Source organism: Phoca vitulina, unplaced genomic scaffold (assembly GCF_004348235.1).
Source record: "Phoca vitulina isolate PV1807 unplaced genomic scaffold, GSC_HSeal_1.0 scaffold2, whole genome shotgun sequence".
NCBI classification, from domain to species: domain Eukaryota; kingdom Metazoa; phylum Chordata; class Mammalia; order Carnivora; family Phocidae; genus Phoca; species Phoca vitulina.
The window spans coordinates 71,022,222-71,040,474 of NW_022589705.1; the positions used below are offsets into that span (position 1 = coordinate 71,022,222).

Consider the following 18,253-nt stretch of genomic DNA (forward strand, 5'->3'; position numbering starts at 1 on the left):
GTGCTCTAACAGCTGGGGTGACGGGCTCCTCCGGGGTGGGCGCTCTATCAGCTGGGGCTGCAGGCTCCTCTGGGGTGGGTGCTCTAAGAGCTGGAGGGACAGGCTCCTCCGGGGTGGGCGCTCTAAGAGCTGGGGTGATAGGCTCCTCCGGGGTGGGCGCTCTAACAGCTGGGCCTGCAGGTTCTTCTGGGGTGGGCGCTCTAACAGCTGGGGTGATGGGCTCCTCCGGGGTGGGCGCTCTATCAGCTGGGGTGACAGGCTCCTCCGGGGTGGGCGCTCTAACAGCTGGAGCGACAGGCTCCTCCAGGGTGGGCGCTCTAACAGCGGGAGCGACAGGCTCCTCCGGGGTGGGCGCTCTATCAGCTGGGGTGACAGGCTCCTCCGGGGTGGGTGCTCTAACAGGTGGGGCTGCAGGCTCCTCCGGGGTGGGCGCTCTAACAGCTGGGGTGACAGGCTCCTCCGGGGTGAGTGCTCTATCAGCTGGGGTGACAGGCTCCTCTGGGGTGGGTGCTCTAACAGCTGGGGCTGCAGGCTCCTCCGGGGTGGGCACTGTAGCAGCTGGGGTGACAGATCCCTCTGGGATGTCATCCCTTGTGGTGGGCTCTGCAACAGCTGGTGCATCCTCCTCCATGATGGTCACTGCAGCAGCTGGAGCAGTCCCTTCAGAAGCAGGCACTGCAACAGCTGGGGCAGCAGCCAGCATATCCTTCTCTACAGTGACCACTGAAGCAACTGGGACACGTGCCTCTATGGTGGCCACCGAAGCAACTGGTACGTCTTCCCCCCGGAAAGGCACTGCAGCAGCCACAGCAGCTCCCTCTGGGGCAGGCGCCGCAGCATCTGGGACACCTTCCTCTGGGCGGAGCACTGCAGCCGCTGGGGCAGGCTTCTGTGGGATGGGTATCCATCCTTCCAAAATGGGCTCAGCACTACTAGCCCTGGTAACTTGTTCCTCCAGAAAGATACTCAGCAATGATTCTGAATCTCTCATTTCTGTCTCCCCGCCCTCCGATGATGCCACGTTCAGCTCGGGCTTTGTATCATTTACAGCTTCCACTCCATCTCCGCTCTGTCTCAGTCCACCAACCAGCAGGGGCAGATTTGGAGTATCTGACTCTGCAGACTTCCTCTGGAGATCCTGGAAGATATGCTCCAGGAAGGCTCTGTGAACATACGCTGGGGCTTGATCCTCCAAAAGCCTGGCTTCGTAACCCAGCTCTTGCCCCTCCCCACCCTCATCACAAACTTTCTCCTTGGACAATTCACAAGGATCCACGTTTCCCAAGGAAGTCAGACTGCTATTTTCTTGATTAATAGCTCCTTTCTCACTTTCCAAATGAATCTCATCTGTTAGTAAATGTGAATCACATGAGAACACCTCTACTTCAGGTCCTGAGGTAACATCTGTTAGTTCATAGCTAAAAGCACGACTGAGGGGGACCCTCTCAACACACTCTTCAACATTCCCCTCAGGGTGACTGCAGTCTACCTGGGACAAACTGCCATTTTCTTTGGCCAGCTCAGCTACAAAGCCTGATAAGTCGTCTTCCTGGGAAGCCCTGTGATCAGAGTTGGGCAGTCCTCCTGGGTCAAGCTTTCCCAGTGACTCCAGATCAGCTGGGTGTCTGAACTTAAATTCCCCTACAGTCTCGGGGCTAGAAGGCACTTTTTCACGCTCCTCCTCACTAACAGTGGAAGTGTCTCTCCTGGTATCAGAGCAGACAATAAGTTCCATAGCATTAGGCACCTGAGAAGAATCCAGGGCATTAAAATAGTCACAATCCAATCCAGTATCAGAGTCTTTTACCCTTACATTTAAAAGGCCCATGCGTTCCTCTTCTAAGGCAGCCCCTGGAAAATGACTAATTACAAGTGCATTTTCTGCATCCTGGGATGGGGCCAGCCCTTCAGAAGAGGCTTGATTCTCTAGCTCAGCTAGAGGAGTTACTCCTTCTTCACATAAACACTCCTTTTCAAGTTCAAGAAACATCTGCACTGAATCTGTGTCAGAGAGCTGCTCTGAATCAAGAGGACCAACAGTACATTCTAAGTCGGAAACAAGACCCTCCAGCCCCTGAGCAGTTCTGTTTGTCAGCTCCCCTACAGCACTCTCACCTGTGAGAACACAACTGTAATCCAGAGGTGTATCCTCGAGAACAGAAGCCAAATGGTTCTTAGCTGACTGTAGGTCATCAGAGCAACAAATCTGACCAAGAGCTAGGTGGTCAACAGTTCTCAAGACAGCAGCTGAGCAATCGGTCCCATCCTCTGCCACTGCTAAAGTGTTTGCTTGTTCTCGTCCTTCAAAAATATCTGCCAGGCTGTTCTTTTTCTCATCTGCCGTTAGAAAAATCTTTCCTCTCTCTGACAGTTTCTCTCCCTCCCACTCCTCCTCGGCTTCCATCATGATCCATCGCTCATCCTCCTCAAACTTTAGCTCAGACTCTGTTTTCTCTCTCAGGCTGGGAGTTATGAGAATATGCAATTCTGGATCCAATAGCTCTTCACTCAGGCAAGGGGAGAGAGGCGGCAGTTCCACAGTACAGGCTGTGTCCCCAAGGGGGTGCTGCTTCTCGCTGAAGCCTCCCTTAGCCAAACTTTTCATGGCTCTGGGCCAGGTTGCACTTGAGAATCTGTGTTCCTGCATTACATCTGTGCTACCACTTGCAGCTGCAGCTTCTGATTCTAGATGCTGGAATTCATGGGGAGAGCGCTCACTGTGCGGCTGCGATCTGAAGTCCTGGCACTCTCCGCTTAAATTTTTCACATCCTGCACTTCTGGAGTATCTATGGATTTGGACACATGTTCCAGAGTCACTGACTCTGACTGAGGTTCCCTGTGGTCCAAACGATCAGAACTTTCTGTTAATGCAGAACTGGATTCCTTCTTCTCTTGCAAGGAAGGATTTGAAGCCCCAGCTTCTGAAACCTCACTGAGAGAAGCTTCTATCCTTTCTGCAAATTCTGGGAAATTGGGTGGCATGAAGGACTTCCATGATCTCCTGTTAACATTATCTTTGCGTTCTGCATTTGGTCGCCTTCTGGGTGGCACGGGTGCTGACTTCTGCACATCGCTGCTTAACTTTAGTGCATCAAATATTATCCTCTCATCCAGCTTTTTGCCTTCTGGGGCTCTAGATTCAAAAACATTAGATGCTGCTCCTAACGTACCATTGCTGGATATAGTACCTCCTTCCATCTTTTCCATGGTGCTTTTTGATGTCTGATTAAGCTTTGACCCCTGGTCAATTTGTTCATTTATCCTCATTGTATCATATATAGATCGCTGTGGAACATAACAATCCTCTATATAGCCATCTTCTTCCTCTCCTTTCCCCAGGCAGGTGGGGTTCTGCCTTAAACAGTCTGGCCTGCTGAGTGGCTTACCCATACTTTTTCAATCAAGATGAAACATCAACCTTTTAAAAGTTTTTCACCAGTTACCCAAAAATGCATTCTGCATAAGTTAAAAATCCTTTTACATGTTCACAACCGGGGACCACCAATTGGATCGGCCCTCCAGAAAGGCCTGCAAGTCCAACTCTGAAACCATTCTGGGAGAAGCTCTAAAAGAAACAGCTTTTTCCTCACAGGCTAACAGCCTCATAGTTGCAGACAGTTAAGTGGTATAATTTAGTCAACAAACAAAATAATTCCTCGTATGGCTTCTTTTGTGTGTCTTTTAAGAGCACTGCTGTTTCTAATTCAGTCAGTAAAAAACAACAAAAAAAACCCCATCTGATACTGACAAGTCTTTTTCAGAATCTAGTTCCACTCACTTCTCACCCAGAGTTGGAAGAAGCTTTATACCAATTGTGTCCTTTAATAACAATGGCACAGCCTCCCCAGTCTTCAAGTATGGCCCAAGCTCCTAAGAATTCCTTTCATTTTATCCTCAGTTCCAGTCCTGGAGAGTCCAGCTGGTCTGAATTAGCCCTTCGTCCTTCCTAGTTCGGGTGTTTGCATTTGAACTGGGCTGGTCGGCGGATATTCCTGCAACTTTAAACACAGGAAGTCCTTCATTCGGGGCCAGCTTGGGGCTTCCTGTCTCCAAAACATCATGGCATTGTTGTGGCTCCCAGAACAGCCCTGCGCTGTGGCCGCAAAACAAGGCGAGTGGAGCCCGGCGCCGGGCCTTTGAGAGGCCGGCAGGCTGCAGCAGCGGCCGAGGGCCGGTCCAAGGGCTCGCTCAGCGCGGCCCACTCCCCCGCGCCGTGCCGCGCGCCCCGAGGGCCAGGAATGCCTCACCGCAGGCTGGCAGGTGGCTCCGGGCTGCGCCGGCCTCCAGTCCCGCGCTCAGGAAGTTAGTTTGTCCCTCCGGCAGCTGAGTCCCGCGTGCTGTGGGCGCCGCCTCCCCCGCCGCCGCCAGTCCCCGGTCCGCAGCCACCGCGCCGTGGGCTGCATGTCAAGCAGCCGCCTCTATTCTCCGCCACCGCCGGCCCCGCGGCCCCGCCGTCCTCCCCGCCCGCAGCTGTCACGGTCCCGGCATGCAAACTTCTGGCTGGGAACAAAAGGCTCCGCTCGGGCCGGGCGGGGGCGAGCCCTCCTCCCTCACACAGAGCGGCCCGCTCACCCGCCGCTCGCTGCAAGTGCTGGGCTGGCGGGCGGCTCTCCTCCCCCTTCCCCGCGCCGCCGCGCCGCCCCGCCCCGCCCCGCCCCGCCCGGGCAGCCCCCCTGGAAGCCCGGGAGCGCGACGCGGAGAGCCAAGGGGAGGAGGGCGGAGGCGGAGCCGCGGCGGGGGCAGGGAAAAGGAGCGACCCGAGCCGAGGGGAACGGGGCGGCGGAGAGGATTGGAGGCCGAGGCGGAGGGGGCGGCGCTTCTGCGCGGTTCGGGGCCAGGAAGCCGGGGCTCCAGCCGCTCGGCTCACAGAGCCCACGCCCACCGCGCCCCAGGGCCCGAGGGAGAGCCCCGCCCCCAGAGAGGGCGAGAGGAGGGGGGCGGTACCCGCGCGAGGCTCGGCCGCGCCGCGCAAATCCCCTGACAAAGGAAAGCCCCGCCCTCTTCCCTCTGGCCCGACCCCCCTGCCGCCGCCCCCGCCCCCCCCAGCCAGCGTCCCGACCCGCCGGGCTCCGAGCCCAGCCCAAGGGCGAGCGAACCCAGAGGGGCGCCCCCGCCTCCCCACAGCCAGCGGGTTCTGGCAGGGGCCGCTCGGGGCCCCATCTGCCGGCGGGGTCGCGTCGGTTGCCGCGGGCTGCACGCATGGCTCTCGGCTCCAGCTCTACCACCAAAGGCTGTCCTAGTCCCTCCAATGTCACCTTTAGCGCGCCCCTGCCGGGCCCAAGAACACTAGGCTTAAACCCGGCACTTTCCGGTCTCCGAAGGCATTCTGTTACGCCCAGAGGCCAAGTTATTGGATGAACTCTAGGCACCTTCTCTCTTTCCCTTCTCCAGTACATCAGGTCTCGGTCCATCCTCCCACCAGAATTGCTCTGCCCGCAGACTTGAGAGGTGGCAATGACTGAGGAGGGGGGGCGGGGCGGTGGAGACGCAGGCAGCAGAGACCCACGCCCTAACACCTGGGCTCCTTTATTGCTGCGCACATCCAAGGAAACCTGAGCCTCCCTGGAGCCAGCTCAAAAGCATGCGTCTGTATTTCAAGTCTCAAAACGGAAAATACGAAAGAGAAAAGTGGCCAACAATCCGGGCCACAGTTTTTGGCTTTTAGAAAAGCCATCTAATCACCTGGTAACTGTTATTTAAACCAGGAAAGTTCAAAGGGCAACCCAGGAAACTGTCCAACAGAGACAGCTGCATTTCTGAAGGGGTGCAATACTCTGCTACCTTTGTGATGGTCATTTTCTGATTTTATGAAGCAACAAAGTCTATTAAAATTTCTGAATCTCTTTTGAACCATGTAGTCAATATAGATGGTTAAACTTTGTAAAAGTTATTTCTATCCTTTACACAAACAGTGAGAGAAGCCAATAGTTGGCACATGGAGATCTGGCAGTGAACCCCCAAGCTGAGCCTTAGGCTTAACTTAGCCAAAGAGGTCCTTGGCAAAAATGAGGTGTGGGCTGAAGCCTTTGGTCAGAATTCAGCAACTAAAGGGGTGCCTGCCTGGCTCAGTCGGTAGAGCATGTATGCCACTCTTGATCTCGGGGTCATGAGTTCTTAAAAAAAAGAATTAAGAAACTCAAAAAAGACCGTTTACTGGCAAAATGTGTTATACTTCATTTCTCACTTCAAAAGAGACTGCTGATCAATTCTGCCCTCTCAAATCCAAAGGACTATCTCCCCATCTGTAAACTGAAGGGGAAGGGGATAGACTAGATTGTGTCTTGATAGCCTTTCTAACTTTTTCTTTAGTTCTAAAAGTTTTAAAGAAGCCATACCAGAATCCTGAGTCTTCCTGGTCCTATACTACAAGACACTAGAAACCTTGTCCCCTGAGGAACAAACAATAGAAAGAACCAAGAATGTTTGACCTAGAGAAGGTTCCAGGCAATGTGATCAACGTGAAGTATCTGAAGGGCTGGGATGTGGGAGGAAGGAGGCTTGTTCTGGATGTCTCTTTAAGCTGGCACACTAAGATCCAAGGGCAGATTTGGAACCAACAAAAAGCTTTTTCACAGCTATTCAAAGAATAGAGTGTCCCCTAAAGTGATGACTTTCCTGACCCTGGAGGTGTTTGAGCAGAAATTCATGCAATCATTTGGCAAGGATTTGGGGAAACAAATCCTCAATCAGTTTGTTCAGGATGAATTTTAAGGTCCCTTCTAACTCTGACACACTGTAATCCTAAAGTACGATCAGCTTACAGATCTGATACTTAACATTTCAGGGAATCTGGATCTTAATTTTCCTTAATTATTCAGTACAACTGGAAAAACCCAGGGAAGGCAAGATCAATTTCACTAGCAAGTCTCCCTGGCCAAATACACTCACTTAAGTGTTCAGATATCATAACAGACTGTTTAGTGTGCCAGGCCCCTCTGGTTGGAAGAATCTGAGGAATTCTGGCTCTTGACTAGGGTGGGTGGTTATTCCATTATAAAGAATGATCTTGATGTGGAATCACAAACTTCATGGCCAGAAATTCCTTTCCTGTTTCCTCACCAAGTCAGGTGCCAACTAATTCAGTCTTCTTAATCCCTCCCCACACCTATCTATCTACCTTATTCTCACTACTTGGCCAAATGCTCCATATTGTAATATAAATAAGGAGGGCATTTTAACAACTATGAAGTTCAAATTCGAAGTATTTATTGGCTTAAGTTACACTCTCTGACTAAAGTGTTAAGAGACTATTATATAGAAATCTCCCCAAAATTCGAACACAGTCTTATAGAAAGGATTACATAAAGTTGCCCAATTCTCTCTCCCACCACAAAAAAAGAAGCCAGAGAGTGCTATCTGAGTGCATTGCTCCTTTTTTATCATCAGTATGTGTTCAGGAAGAAATCAGGAAAGGAGCACAGGCTCTTTCCTCCATGTCTTATTTTTTTTTTAATGTGTTCATGAGTTTCTCTTTAGTTTTGGTATGTGGAACTCTGCCAATGCCGTCTCAGTGACTGAAATAAATACCTGATATAGCTTTCAGCCTCTTGTTACCCTGATAGCTCCAACAAAAAAAGCATCTGTTCATTTCACATGCCGTGTGTAAACTTTTTAAAAGACAAGTACAGGGAGCTCCAGAGAACCTCTTTGGATGCTTCCCCCACTCCTATAACCACCAATATAAGTGCTGAAGCCAAATTTCAAATTAGTTTCCAGTTAGTTGATTACAGAGTTCAAAGAATTCTCTACTTATTTTGAAATTCCTAAGAACGAAATTTGGTGTCAGATTTTCTTTCAGTGAACTTATTAGAAAGAACAATCCTGGCCCTTCCTGCTTTCTTCTTAATTAAAGACAGCTGGGTGGAGTCTCCTCACACCCTAACACAGCTCCCTCTCCAAGTTTTGAACCCAACATTTTGCCTTTGCTCCAGTCTTAAACCACCAGCCCCATAAGGACAATCTGGAGACCCAGATCCACACTTCCCCAGATTCTTTAATGCCTTTTCATGCACCTCTGTCTTGGGGGATTAGTTCTGATTAGAGGGGGATACAGAAGACTGGTTACATCTTGCACATTTTAAATCTACAAAATGCCTTTTATCTTAGGCTCGCTAGACTTTACAAGCATTTATTTAGTGGCAAGTGGAAACTCCACAGTATTAGTCTGTACCTGTTGGGCATCAGTAACTACCATCCTAAGGTGTTTTTATTACATAAAGATGGCTACAGAGTGGCTCATTAAGCAATACAATGTGATGTGAAGCTTCTTTTAAATGGGATACTAAGGATTTTGATGCTCTGTGAGCTCACATGTATTTCCAAACCCATGAGAAAACTTTCCACACACTCTGCAGGAACTCTCATGACCCCTGTAAGACCTTTCCTGCTTGCAGACCTTCCAAAAGACAGTGTATTAATCCCTCTTTTAGCTACTCAACAAGATAGTAATGACAAAAGCACGGGGCTCTGCGAATTAGAAAAGACTGGACAGAAGAGTGGAGGGAACGAAGGCAGGGGAAATCAGGGAAGGCTTAATGGAGGGAATTACATTTACTCACTAGGATGTGGATATGTAGGGATGGTGAAGACAAGATTTCTAAGTGAAACGCTAGAGACAGGGACCCTAAAGAAGCAAATTCAAAGTCAGCATGGCTTAAGTACAGGGTGTATGAAAGGGAAAAATGAGAGGTCAGAGTGGTAAGTAGCTCAAGGCCAGTTCACCAAGGCCCTTGAATGCCAAGCACGAATTTATGCTTTATTCAGAAAACCATTATGATATTGAGATTTACTTATTTAAACTTACTAGGGGCTCATGAGAGTTACTGAGTGGTGTGAGGAAAGTCTCCCAAGAATCTGGGACTGGGTGCTCATTAAACTGCCATTTAATATACATGATCTCATTTTAAAAATCCAAATTCTTAAATTATAAATGAAGCTTGAGGTGGTAAACTTACTTATCCAAAGTAGCATAGCTATTGAAAATCCAGGCTGTTAAGATTTGAGCTTATGTCTGATGATACTGCATTGGTGTATGTACAGAATAAGCTGTAGATGGGGGAGATTGAAGGTAGAGCAATCAGGAGGACTTTGCAGTTCAGTCAAGAGGTAACAAAAGCCTGAACTCATGAAAATCAGGAAGGGAGCTGTGAAGGAAATCACAGAGACAGAATATTTGGACTTCACAACTGACCAGATAGGAGGTAGAGGTTAAGGATAATATAAACTTAAAATAATGCTGTAGCGTTAGTCTTGTATTCCTGAGGGCATAATTGTCCTATAAAATAGTAGCAAAGGGGAAGAAACTATTTGAAAACGTAAACATTCATTCCAGGACCCTGGAATCATGACCTGAGCCGAAGGCAGACGCTTAACCATCTGAGCCACCCAGGCACCCCTACCAAAGCAATTCTTACCATCGATCAATAAACAACCAACTTAGGTTTGAATGTAAAGGACTAGACCCAAATCAGAGCTTTTCCTCTGGGAACGAACTGCAAGATGACAGAGACATTAAATGGGTCACTTAGATGCAATGAATTCAAGCTAGAGGAGGCCTCAGAGAAGTTCAATTTCTTTGAATTCTTAGCATCTTCTTCCCTTGACTCATATATACATATAACCGAATATTAAAAACATGTCTGCTGAAACTGTGAAGGATTAAAGCTTTTCTGTAAAACTATCTGGATTTGGTATATATGCTTGGCACAGAGATTAAGTGTATCTGTGTTTTTTAAGCTGCTTTCCTCTGAAACTAAGCTGATACCTTTTCCCCCTCACACCTCAATGTTTTAATTAAAGACTGATTAATATTAAGAGGTGTCTCTCCCAAAGAGGCTGACTTAGTACTTGCCATTGTATGGCAACAGAAGAAGATAACATGGTCTATGTTAAAAGCTAATTAGGCCAAGGACCCTGAGGTCATGAAAGCTGATCTGATGGGTAACTCTGAGTTACTGGGGAAGTCACTGAGCTGGTAATGGCTTCTGGTTAATTCTGGTTAATGATATGAAAATAACACTGATTTGTAGAGCACATAAGCCAAGGTCAAAATGGTCTCAGAAAAACATGCTGGCTGTGGGATTTTGATATGAATAAGTTAATAAGTTAATGAGTAAGTAAGCAAACATGTGTATGTATGTATGTGTACATAAAGTATGTTTAAATTTGTGTTACGAGTCATGACCTACACTGCCTATATACTGCAACTCTAAGGTTAGAAACCAGCTCTATACTTGTTCCCCACAAAAAACTGCTCAGGAAAGCTATTTGTCCATCCACTTGTTTCACGGCTGCCACTGAGCTAATTTTACTGTACCCTCATAATTTCCATTTTTCCAAGAAGAGAAAGAACTAATCTAATCGGGTACTGGGCCTTAGAGCAAATCTTCTGGAGAATAATTATCTCTAGGCACCAACGGCGTAACTTCTTATTAAAAAGATTTCATAATATTCTAATTTGTATGCCTGGATACATTTTTTTAAAAATAAGAGATTATTTTCATTTACTGAGCACTTAATATATGCCTAGTGCTTTCATCTATAACACTTCATTTAACTCTCATAAAAACTCTAAAGGTATGATTTACCATTTCACATTTTATAGTTAAAGCAATTCTACAGAGAGGTTAAGTAATTTCCCCCAAGGTCACTCAGCTAGTAAATGATAGAGCCAGAATTCAAGGCTGGGTATTTCTGACTCCAACTCATTTCATTTTTTTTTCTTTTTTACTACACTAAGTTGCATGAAATATGAAGACTCTTCCTAGCCGTGAACTAATCGGGTTGGTGACAATGACTCTAACGTGATGGATAACAACTACAAGACAATATTTCAGGATCTGGCTTTCCTTAAGTGCACTTGAAGTAGCAGATTTCTTTCTTTGTTTCGTTCAGGCTAATATCAAAGTGAAATTGTGTTCCTTTAATATATGCTAACTAGTAGAGAAGGAAGGGAATCCACAGGCAAGGAGAGGGGAGGAATCTAGGCTAGAATTAGAATTTCTCAGGATTCACAGGATTGCCTCAAGTCTTGCAAAGTAGACAGCATTTTTGAATCCCAGAGCTCACATGGCTTATGAGAAATAAAAGAGCACTCATCCAGTCAGTCACTAATCTCCAAGTATATGCACACCAATATGTGAACTACTTTGAGGGACACAAAAATGAATTTATTGAGATTAGAGATGGGTCAAATGCACAGAATCAGAAAACACCAAAGTTTGGCAGTCTATGATAAAGGCCAAATGAGTTACACATCTTAAGTGGTTTAGGTGAACAGGAGAAGTAGTGAGCTGGGTAGATCAAGGAGGCTTTGGGGAAGACACGGGACTTGAATCAAACCTTGAGGTTTGGGTAGAAATAGGCAAAATGTATAAGGAGTGTTTGGGATGAGTGGATGGAGTGGATGGGTGGTCCATATAGGAAATAAGACTGGAAAAATAGTGGGGATCAAATATGGAGTTTCCATGGCTGGAGAAGGAAAAGACTAGGGGCACAGATATAGACCAATTCTGAAGGATGCCATCATTTAATCCCTCAGATCAGGTGGCTCCTACATTGATCTGGGTGAAGGATAAGCATCCACAGAAAGAAGGGTGAAAACAGACAGAAGCTAAGGGAAAAGCATCTTGGAGGGCCACGTTCTAGAAGGCTACAGCACACTTTGTTTTTTCTGTGGGAACCATGTGCGTACACGCTTGCTGTCCAATCAGAGAAGCTCTCTGCATTCCTAACAGAGGATCCTTTGTTCCAAACAGCAAGGCTCAAAAGAGACAAAGTCTGATAAAATCACACTGAGATCGGACTCCCAGCTGGTGCAGGGGCTGATGCCATTCCATAACACACCCTACAGGAAGCAGCCTGAGATACACAGCTGATTGATTTCCACAGCAGGAGCCTTGTGGCGGGGTGGGGTGGGGACTGGTCAAGCATTAAGAGAATTCTTTAGCCACTGACTCAAATTAGTTCACCAGGATCCTGACTTTATCCAACAGATCTGTGTAAGTCACTCTCAGAACTAACACCATTTGTTAACTAATTTTTGAAAAAAGGGAGGAAAACCATGAAGCTTTGCCAAGCAGTGGAACTCTTTTGTCAGTTAACTCTTACTTGTCATGGCATCTGAAGAGGGGGGAAAAATATCAAACCCCCACCTCTCTCTAGAAGTGGGCTGAATAAGATGCTAGTAGCAGCCTCTCCAGTTATGACAGTCAAAAATGTCATTGGATATTGCCAAATGTCCCCTAAGGGGCAAAACTGCCCCCAGTTGAGAACTATTGGTCAAGCATGGCCTTTGGTGCCAAATAAACCTTTCCAATCCCTGCTCTAACAGTCACTTGCTGTTGGCTTGAACAAGATACTATAACACCTTCAAGTTGCAGTTCTCTTGTCTGCAACTGGAATTTTAAATGTCTTATTGATGGGGGGTTAGGGTTTGAGCTCACTTAGACTTAGGGTGTCTCTCACCATACTTGCCACCACACGTCACTGCCACTGTACTCCCTTGTACCCGCTTCCCGTAACACACTGTCCCCTCAAAGAGGCCTGGCACAGAGCAAGTGCTCAGTAAGAATGGACTGAAAGGAATAAGGAGCCCCTTCCTCCCAACCACCACGTAGCACTTATTCTTATCCCGGAGTGGCCAAAATTCTGAAAGGTCCACATTTCAAATTACAGTGCTAGTAGTAGGAAAACAGCTTGTGAAGGCCTAGGGAGTAAGTGTATCCCATTAATCTTCCACGGCCAATACCAGAGACTGGTATTTGAAAAGCACTCGGTAGTGGTAGTGGCTAAGTATTAAGGAAGGTGGGGAGGGAGCACATTCTTCCCATAGCTAGGTTTTCCCAACCAGGGCAGCTGAGACTTGGGAAGAATCCGTTTGGCAGGAGACAGCCCTTTGGTGCAGTGATGCTTTGGTGCAGTGACCTGACACGACTCCCGGTGGGACTCATTTCATTCCTGGTGAACCAACCAACCCTAACAATCAAGTGCCCTTCAGAGCAACTCATTGTGCTTCCTAGAGGTTCTCTGCTTATGCTATGGCTCACGTGCCAGCCAGCTAGCTTGAAAGTGCCTAGGATTTTTCTGAAGCTAAGGCTGACGACTAGGCCAAGGCTTGAGACCGGTTACCGTTCATTTCCAGACACAATAAGAAACCGTCCTGTTCTGCAAGTCTGTGCTTATCTCAACCGTGTTCACTAATCAAATACTCAACAATGAACCCAAGTTCTGCATGAGATAAATTCTAGTTTTTCTGGAAACATATTTTTCTTCCTTTGTGTACAGAATCATATGGTGAACCTTAGTTGCAAATGCTACATGCTGACACGGTATGTGAAGGATTTCAGTAAACTCAGATCAAACTGCTCAGTCCTTTCTTTTGTTGCTTTAAAATCTTCCCTTGCTATCAAAATTTCCAGACCTTTTTTTTTTTTTTTTTTTGGTGGAATCCATCAACGCCTTCTTGACGACCTTCCATTTGGTTTTACTACCTTCACTGAGGCATGAGGCTCCTTTAAGATGATGTAATGGCTGCAATCTTGGGCTTTTGCTTTGTGATGCTGATATTTAAAACACTAATGGGGATACTGTAAAATGGGGCTGGAAAAAGTTCAACATGAAGCAAACCTAAAGTCCTTAAAGGTACCTTCTTCACCTTCTCCCCACCCAGTTGCTACAGCGGGGGTGGAGAGGATTATTACAGAGCACTGGGATTCTTTGGGTGGGGGGTAAGGGGTGGTCTCCGAAGGGTTATAAATATCAGCAGCCAAACTGTGAGTTCTGGGAGAGCAACTGACAGACCATAGTCTCCCCTTAAAGGCACAGAACGAGGAAGCTTCCTGAAGTATTTCCACACAGGGAGTTCCTCTTCTCTTTAGAAATGCATCATCAACCAAACACCTGCATCAACAGCTCCACAAAAAATAAACTGCTGACGCCAGGGAAAGTGCCTAGGAAATTTTAAACTAGACACGGATTAGTACCAGCAAAAATCAAGAATCCAGGGCTTGGCCTAAAGGAAGCCTGACTTAGAGCCAGTTGCTGCTACCACACAGTCTTAACCAGATTATGAGAAGGCGTCTGCTACATAAATATTTAACTTAATCAACCAGCACCTTTTCCAGCTGAAGTTTCCCACACGTAGGTGGCAATTTTCTTCAAAGGCAGTGGTTCTCAACCGAGGGAGATTTTTGCCTTCCAGGGCATGTTCAGCAATGTCTGGATATTCATTTTTGGTTGTTACACTGGGGAAGGGTTGCTACTGGCATCTAGTGGGTAGAGATCAGGGAGGCTGCTAAACATCCTGCTGTGCACAGGACAATCCCCCACCACAAAGAACTATCCACCCAAAATGTCAAGAGTGCTGAGGCTGAGAAACCCTGTTCTAGGGCATTCGCTTTCCTTCCTTGGACCCTAGTAGTTCCTATGGGAGTAGCCTCATGGAAGGAAGGAAGGAAGAAAACCAAGACAGGCCAACGGTCAGCACGAGGCAGGAGAGGGGGTGCCTACTCAACTTACCTTGCTGTTGTAGAGCGGGAGATACTGAAACCTCTAGGTGACAGACAGGTCATACCAAGTGTGATTTCCTTTCTTTCCAGGGGCAGGTAGATAATGCTGATCTCATTTGCTTTATTCTCTAGTCAATCTAACTGGCAAAACCGTAGATGGGCTGATACTGTCTTTGTAATTGTTTGAAAGGCAGGAAAGTATCTTTGTGCAAATTGGCAGCCTTTCAGCTCCATGTCAGGCCCTGTCTTCTAAGAGTTTTCACGTGTGCTCAGAGGGAAGCCTAAACTCGCCTCTCATGAAGCAAAAAAAATCAAACGAAGAGGTTTACAGGGCTTTCTTGTTCTGGCATTATGGTGGGATACTGAGGTCTCCAGACAAAGGCTGTAAGCATGCACAATCCCTGACCCTGGGTTCTGCTCAACCTGAATTAGGATTGAGAACAGTCCTAAGCAAGCCTGCTGCCTTAGTATATCCCACCAGCACAGCCTCAAAGGCAAAGAAGGAAAAGACCAATGGGCTTGGATGCTTCCAATGCACCATTAGGTGAAGTGAACCTTTGTGAGAAGCCTATAGACCCTAAAAAGGTTTCCATTTTTCCCACTTGTTTTTTCTTGTCACTGAGTGGTAGAGTGCTGAATCTGAAGCCTGGCCTGAATACACAGTAAATATAAATTAACACATGAAATACAGAGTACAAAGGGCATCTTGGTTTCTTGATACTGCTCCTGATGCCCAAACCACCACCAACCTCCTGACTGAGAGGCCACGGTGGTTCTTGGGCAGGGGTGTCTCTCTCTGTGTGTGTGTGTACAGGAAGGGGTTGGTTTGAGATTTAGAACGATCTCAATTCTTGACTATAAAACTAGCACAGGGAATTTCAAAATGAGGAAAGCCTCTTGTTATCATCAGAGTTAAAAGATTTCTTTGGCTTAAGTTTCAGTGAAATAAAGGTCTTGTTAGTGTCTGTTATGCACATACAATTCCTTTTCCTCAATAATCACTGACTCTCTTGTTCAGGAAAACAGAATTTCCTGAAGAGATTAGCCAAGGTCTTTTCCTTCCTGTTTTCTGAAAACACGCTCAACATTCTCATTTGAGATTTCTGGAATGACTGAACCCAGTCAAGTGCCTAATTCAGGAAGGTTTGAGGTCTTTGCCTGTTTAGAGTGGGAAAGGACTCTCTTTCCATTTGACAGATCCTCACTGGCTGACCAGATTCTATCATTTATTCAGAAGCATTTGACGGAAAAGCCTTTCCTCGGAATCATGACTTTCAGTTTTTCACGTTCATTTAAGGAGGAAATAACTTTTCCCACAAGCTGCCTCTCTACACATTTCTCAGCACTACTGCACAGTCCCAAGTAAGCCCGGGTTGTTCCCAGACCTGACTCATCTGTCTATTCGGCCCATCCGCAGTGGAGTTAGCCAGGGCCGAGCAGAGCCCATGCTTCTGTCTACAGACTCATATCCTCTTCTTTTTAGCAGATTTTGTGCTGAGAGTCTGATCCCATTAAAAAAAAAAAAGGCAACAGGGCTCTATCTCAGGACCCTGAGACCATGACCTGAGCCAAAGGCAGATGCTTAACCAACTGAGCTACCCAGGTACCCCTCTGGTTTTGACTTATTAAAAACACTCTGAATCTGAAAGCAGAGTCACGCTTTATGAATCCGGTCTGCTGCTTTAGCGAGGGAAGATTAATCCATTGCTGGATATAGAGCACATTAACCCCGAACTCAATACTCAAACCATGAAAATGACTCAGTCCTCAGAATGCGTCCAAAAAGACCTTCCCTTTACTCAGCCTCTAGGGGACTGTGGAACTGACACACTGAGCTTTTCCCCCTCCCATTGTTTTCACTTCCCATGAGCTCAGCAGGAGCAGAGCCAGGAGTGTGCTCCTCCCCTCCTGACCAAAGGCCTTTGCTGGGAGGAGGCAAAAACTCTTCCCAATGCCTTTGACTTTATAAGGTGGACCTGTGGAACCAGGCTTCTGATTTGCGCCCCCAACTTGAGGCGGATGCACACAGGGCACACAACTCCACCACCCTCTTTCTCTCTCTTTTCTTCCAGTCTTGCATTTCAACACCAGTCCCCTGCCGAGAAACACACTTTGAGGTGACCAGCTCATCAGTGTCTGGTCCCAGCCTTCACAGGGTATTGGTAGTGGGAGGCTTATTCTTAGAAATCCGTGAAATAAATATGCTATCATAAACAACTAAGCAGTGACCGAACTCTGAGCACTTCCAGGCTACATACTAGGCTACAAATAAAATACAGTAATGTCCAGTAATTTCTTAAAATCTCCCAGCTACATCAAAATTCAGAATGTTTCTAGCAACCAAGGATTAAATGAAAAGGAAATGATTAGTTGTCCTCAAATCCAAACACTCTGTATGCCTGCCTGTGGACTCTTTTTTTATATTCCAGCTTGTATTTAATGCAATTTTAACAGGCTTGTTTACTTCATTTTCTAGCTCACTGAAGATGAGAAGCAAGGGACAGACTGCTAAAGGCAGGCCCAGGGACGGCAGTGAGAAGTAACCGCAGGAGGAAAGAATACCTGCTATCCGGGTAAGGGGGAAGCACAGAAGCTACACACACACTAAGAGGCACTAAACAAGAACTTCAATACCCAACTCAACCTGCACACTCATTTAGGAACATTCAATACAAAGCAGCCCCAAATGTCTCTAATATCCTTGAGGATATCACCATTGGAGAGAACAGCATCATCTTTTTACTAACACTAACCTGCCCTCATCAAGAAAAACGTCTGCACAACATAGTGGTTAGAAAATTAGGCAAATAAAATATAAAATCTAGTTTGATAAAACTATTTTGGAGCCCAAAGGGATAGGCTTCAGTTTTCTAAGAAATTCATTTAGTTGGTAACCCAGAGCCTGTAGAAGACAGTCTCTCCTTTGAGGTGCTTACAGTGGAAGAGGCAGGAACACCACACTGATGAAGCAAGAAAGGCCACCCCGCCTCTGGAATGGAAGTGTGGGAGTTTCTAAGAGGAAAACATGTGAGCTCACGGGTCTGAATTTTCCCTTCCTCCCCTCTCCTTATTTGGGGCCTCAAGAATCCCCAAAACGGTGACTTGTCACTCCAAAGTGCACTGTCTCCAGACACTGTAAGGGGTCTTCAGCCAATGTCCCGCTTCAGAGCTGAACATCCCCTAAGCTGAGGGCCCTTCTGAAACAGCCACCCTTCTGTACTTGGGTCTTGTAACTTTTCTCAGGACCATGGGGCTCTGACCTGGTGTCAACACCATCTCTCCATCTGTGTCTGTACTCGAAAGAATCCTGACAGGCGTGGGGCTGGGGGTGGGGGGGTGCTCTAGAGAACAAACTCTGATGGCAGGAGTATGATGGTGTGGATGGGAACAAAGTGCGGCCAGTAGCCTTTCCACATCTACTCTGTGCACCAGGACGGAAAAGCAGCAGAGGGGCCTCCAGCAGTGCAGTAAGGCCCTTTTTGGCATTGACAACAGAGGAAACTCAGGATGAAAGGCTCCCATCCTGAGAGCCATGACCCAACAGACAGTCCTGAGAGTTCCAAGCCCCTAACCTGGCAAAATCGCATTTTTGAGTCAACTCCTTCCATCTTCCCCTGTTGTTTTAATTTTGACTCACAAAATCTCAGAACTGGAAATTCTGACTTAGGCAAAGAATTAAAACATATTTGCAGTTAGGGCAGTGCTTTTCAAATTCTGCTATAGGCCAAGAACTTGTACTCCTGTG

At 46.9% G+C, this 18,253-nt stretch overlaps 2 protein-coding genes across 39 annotated transcripts in view; both read right to left on the minus strand.

Annotated features, from left to right (window-relative positions):
* KIAA0754 (KIAA0754 ortholog) overlaps positions 1–4,610 on the minus strand; it is a 5,011-nt gene extending 401 nt beyond the window's left edge. Inside the window, exon 1 of the mRNA XM_032419169.1 lies at positions 11–4,610. Coding sequence (XP_032275060.1) covers positions 11–3,391 — 3,381 coding nt within the window. The 5' untranslated portion in view covers positions 3,392–4,610. The remainder of the gene's footprint in view (positions 1–10) is intronic.
* MACF1 (microtubule actin crosslinking factor 1) overlaps positions 1–18,253 on the minus strand; it is a 335,178-nt gene that overhangs the window by 60,305 nt on the left and 256,620 nt on the right. The window lies entirely within an intron of this gene.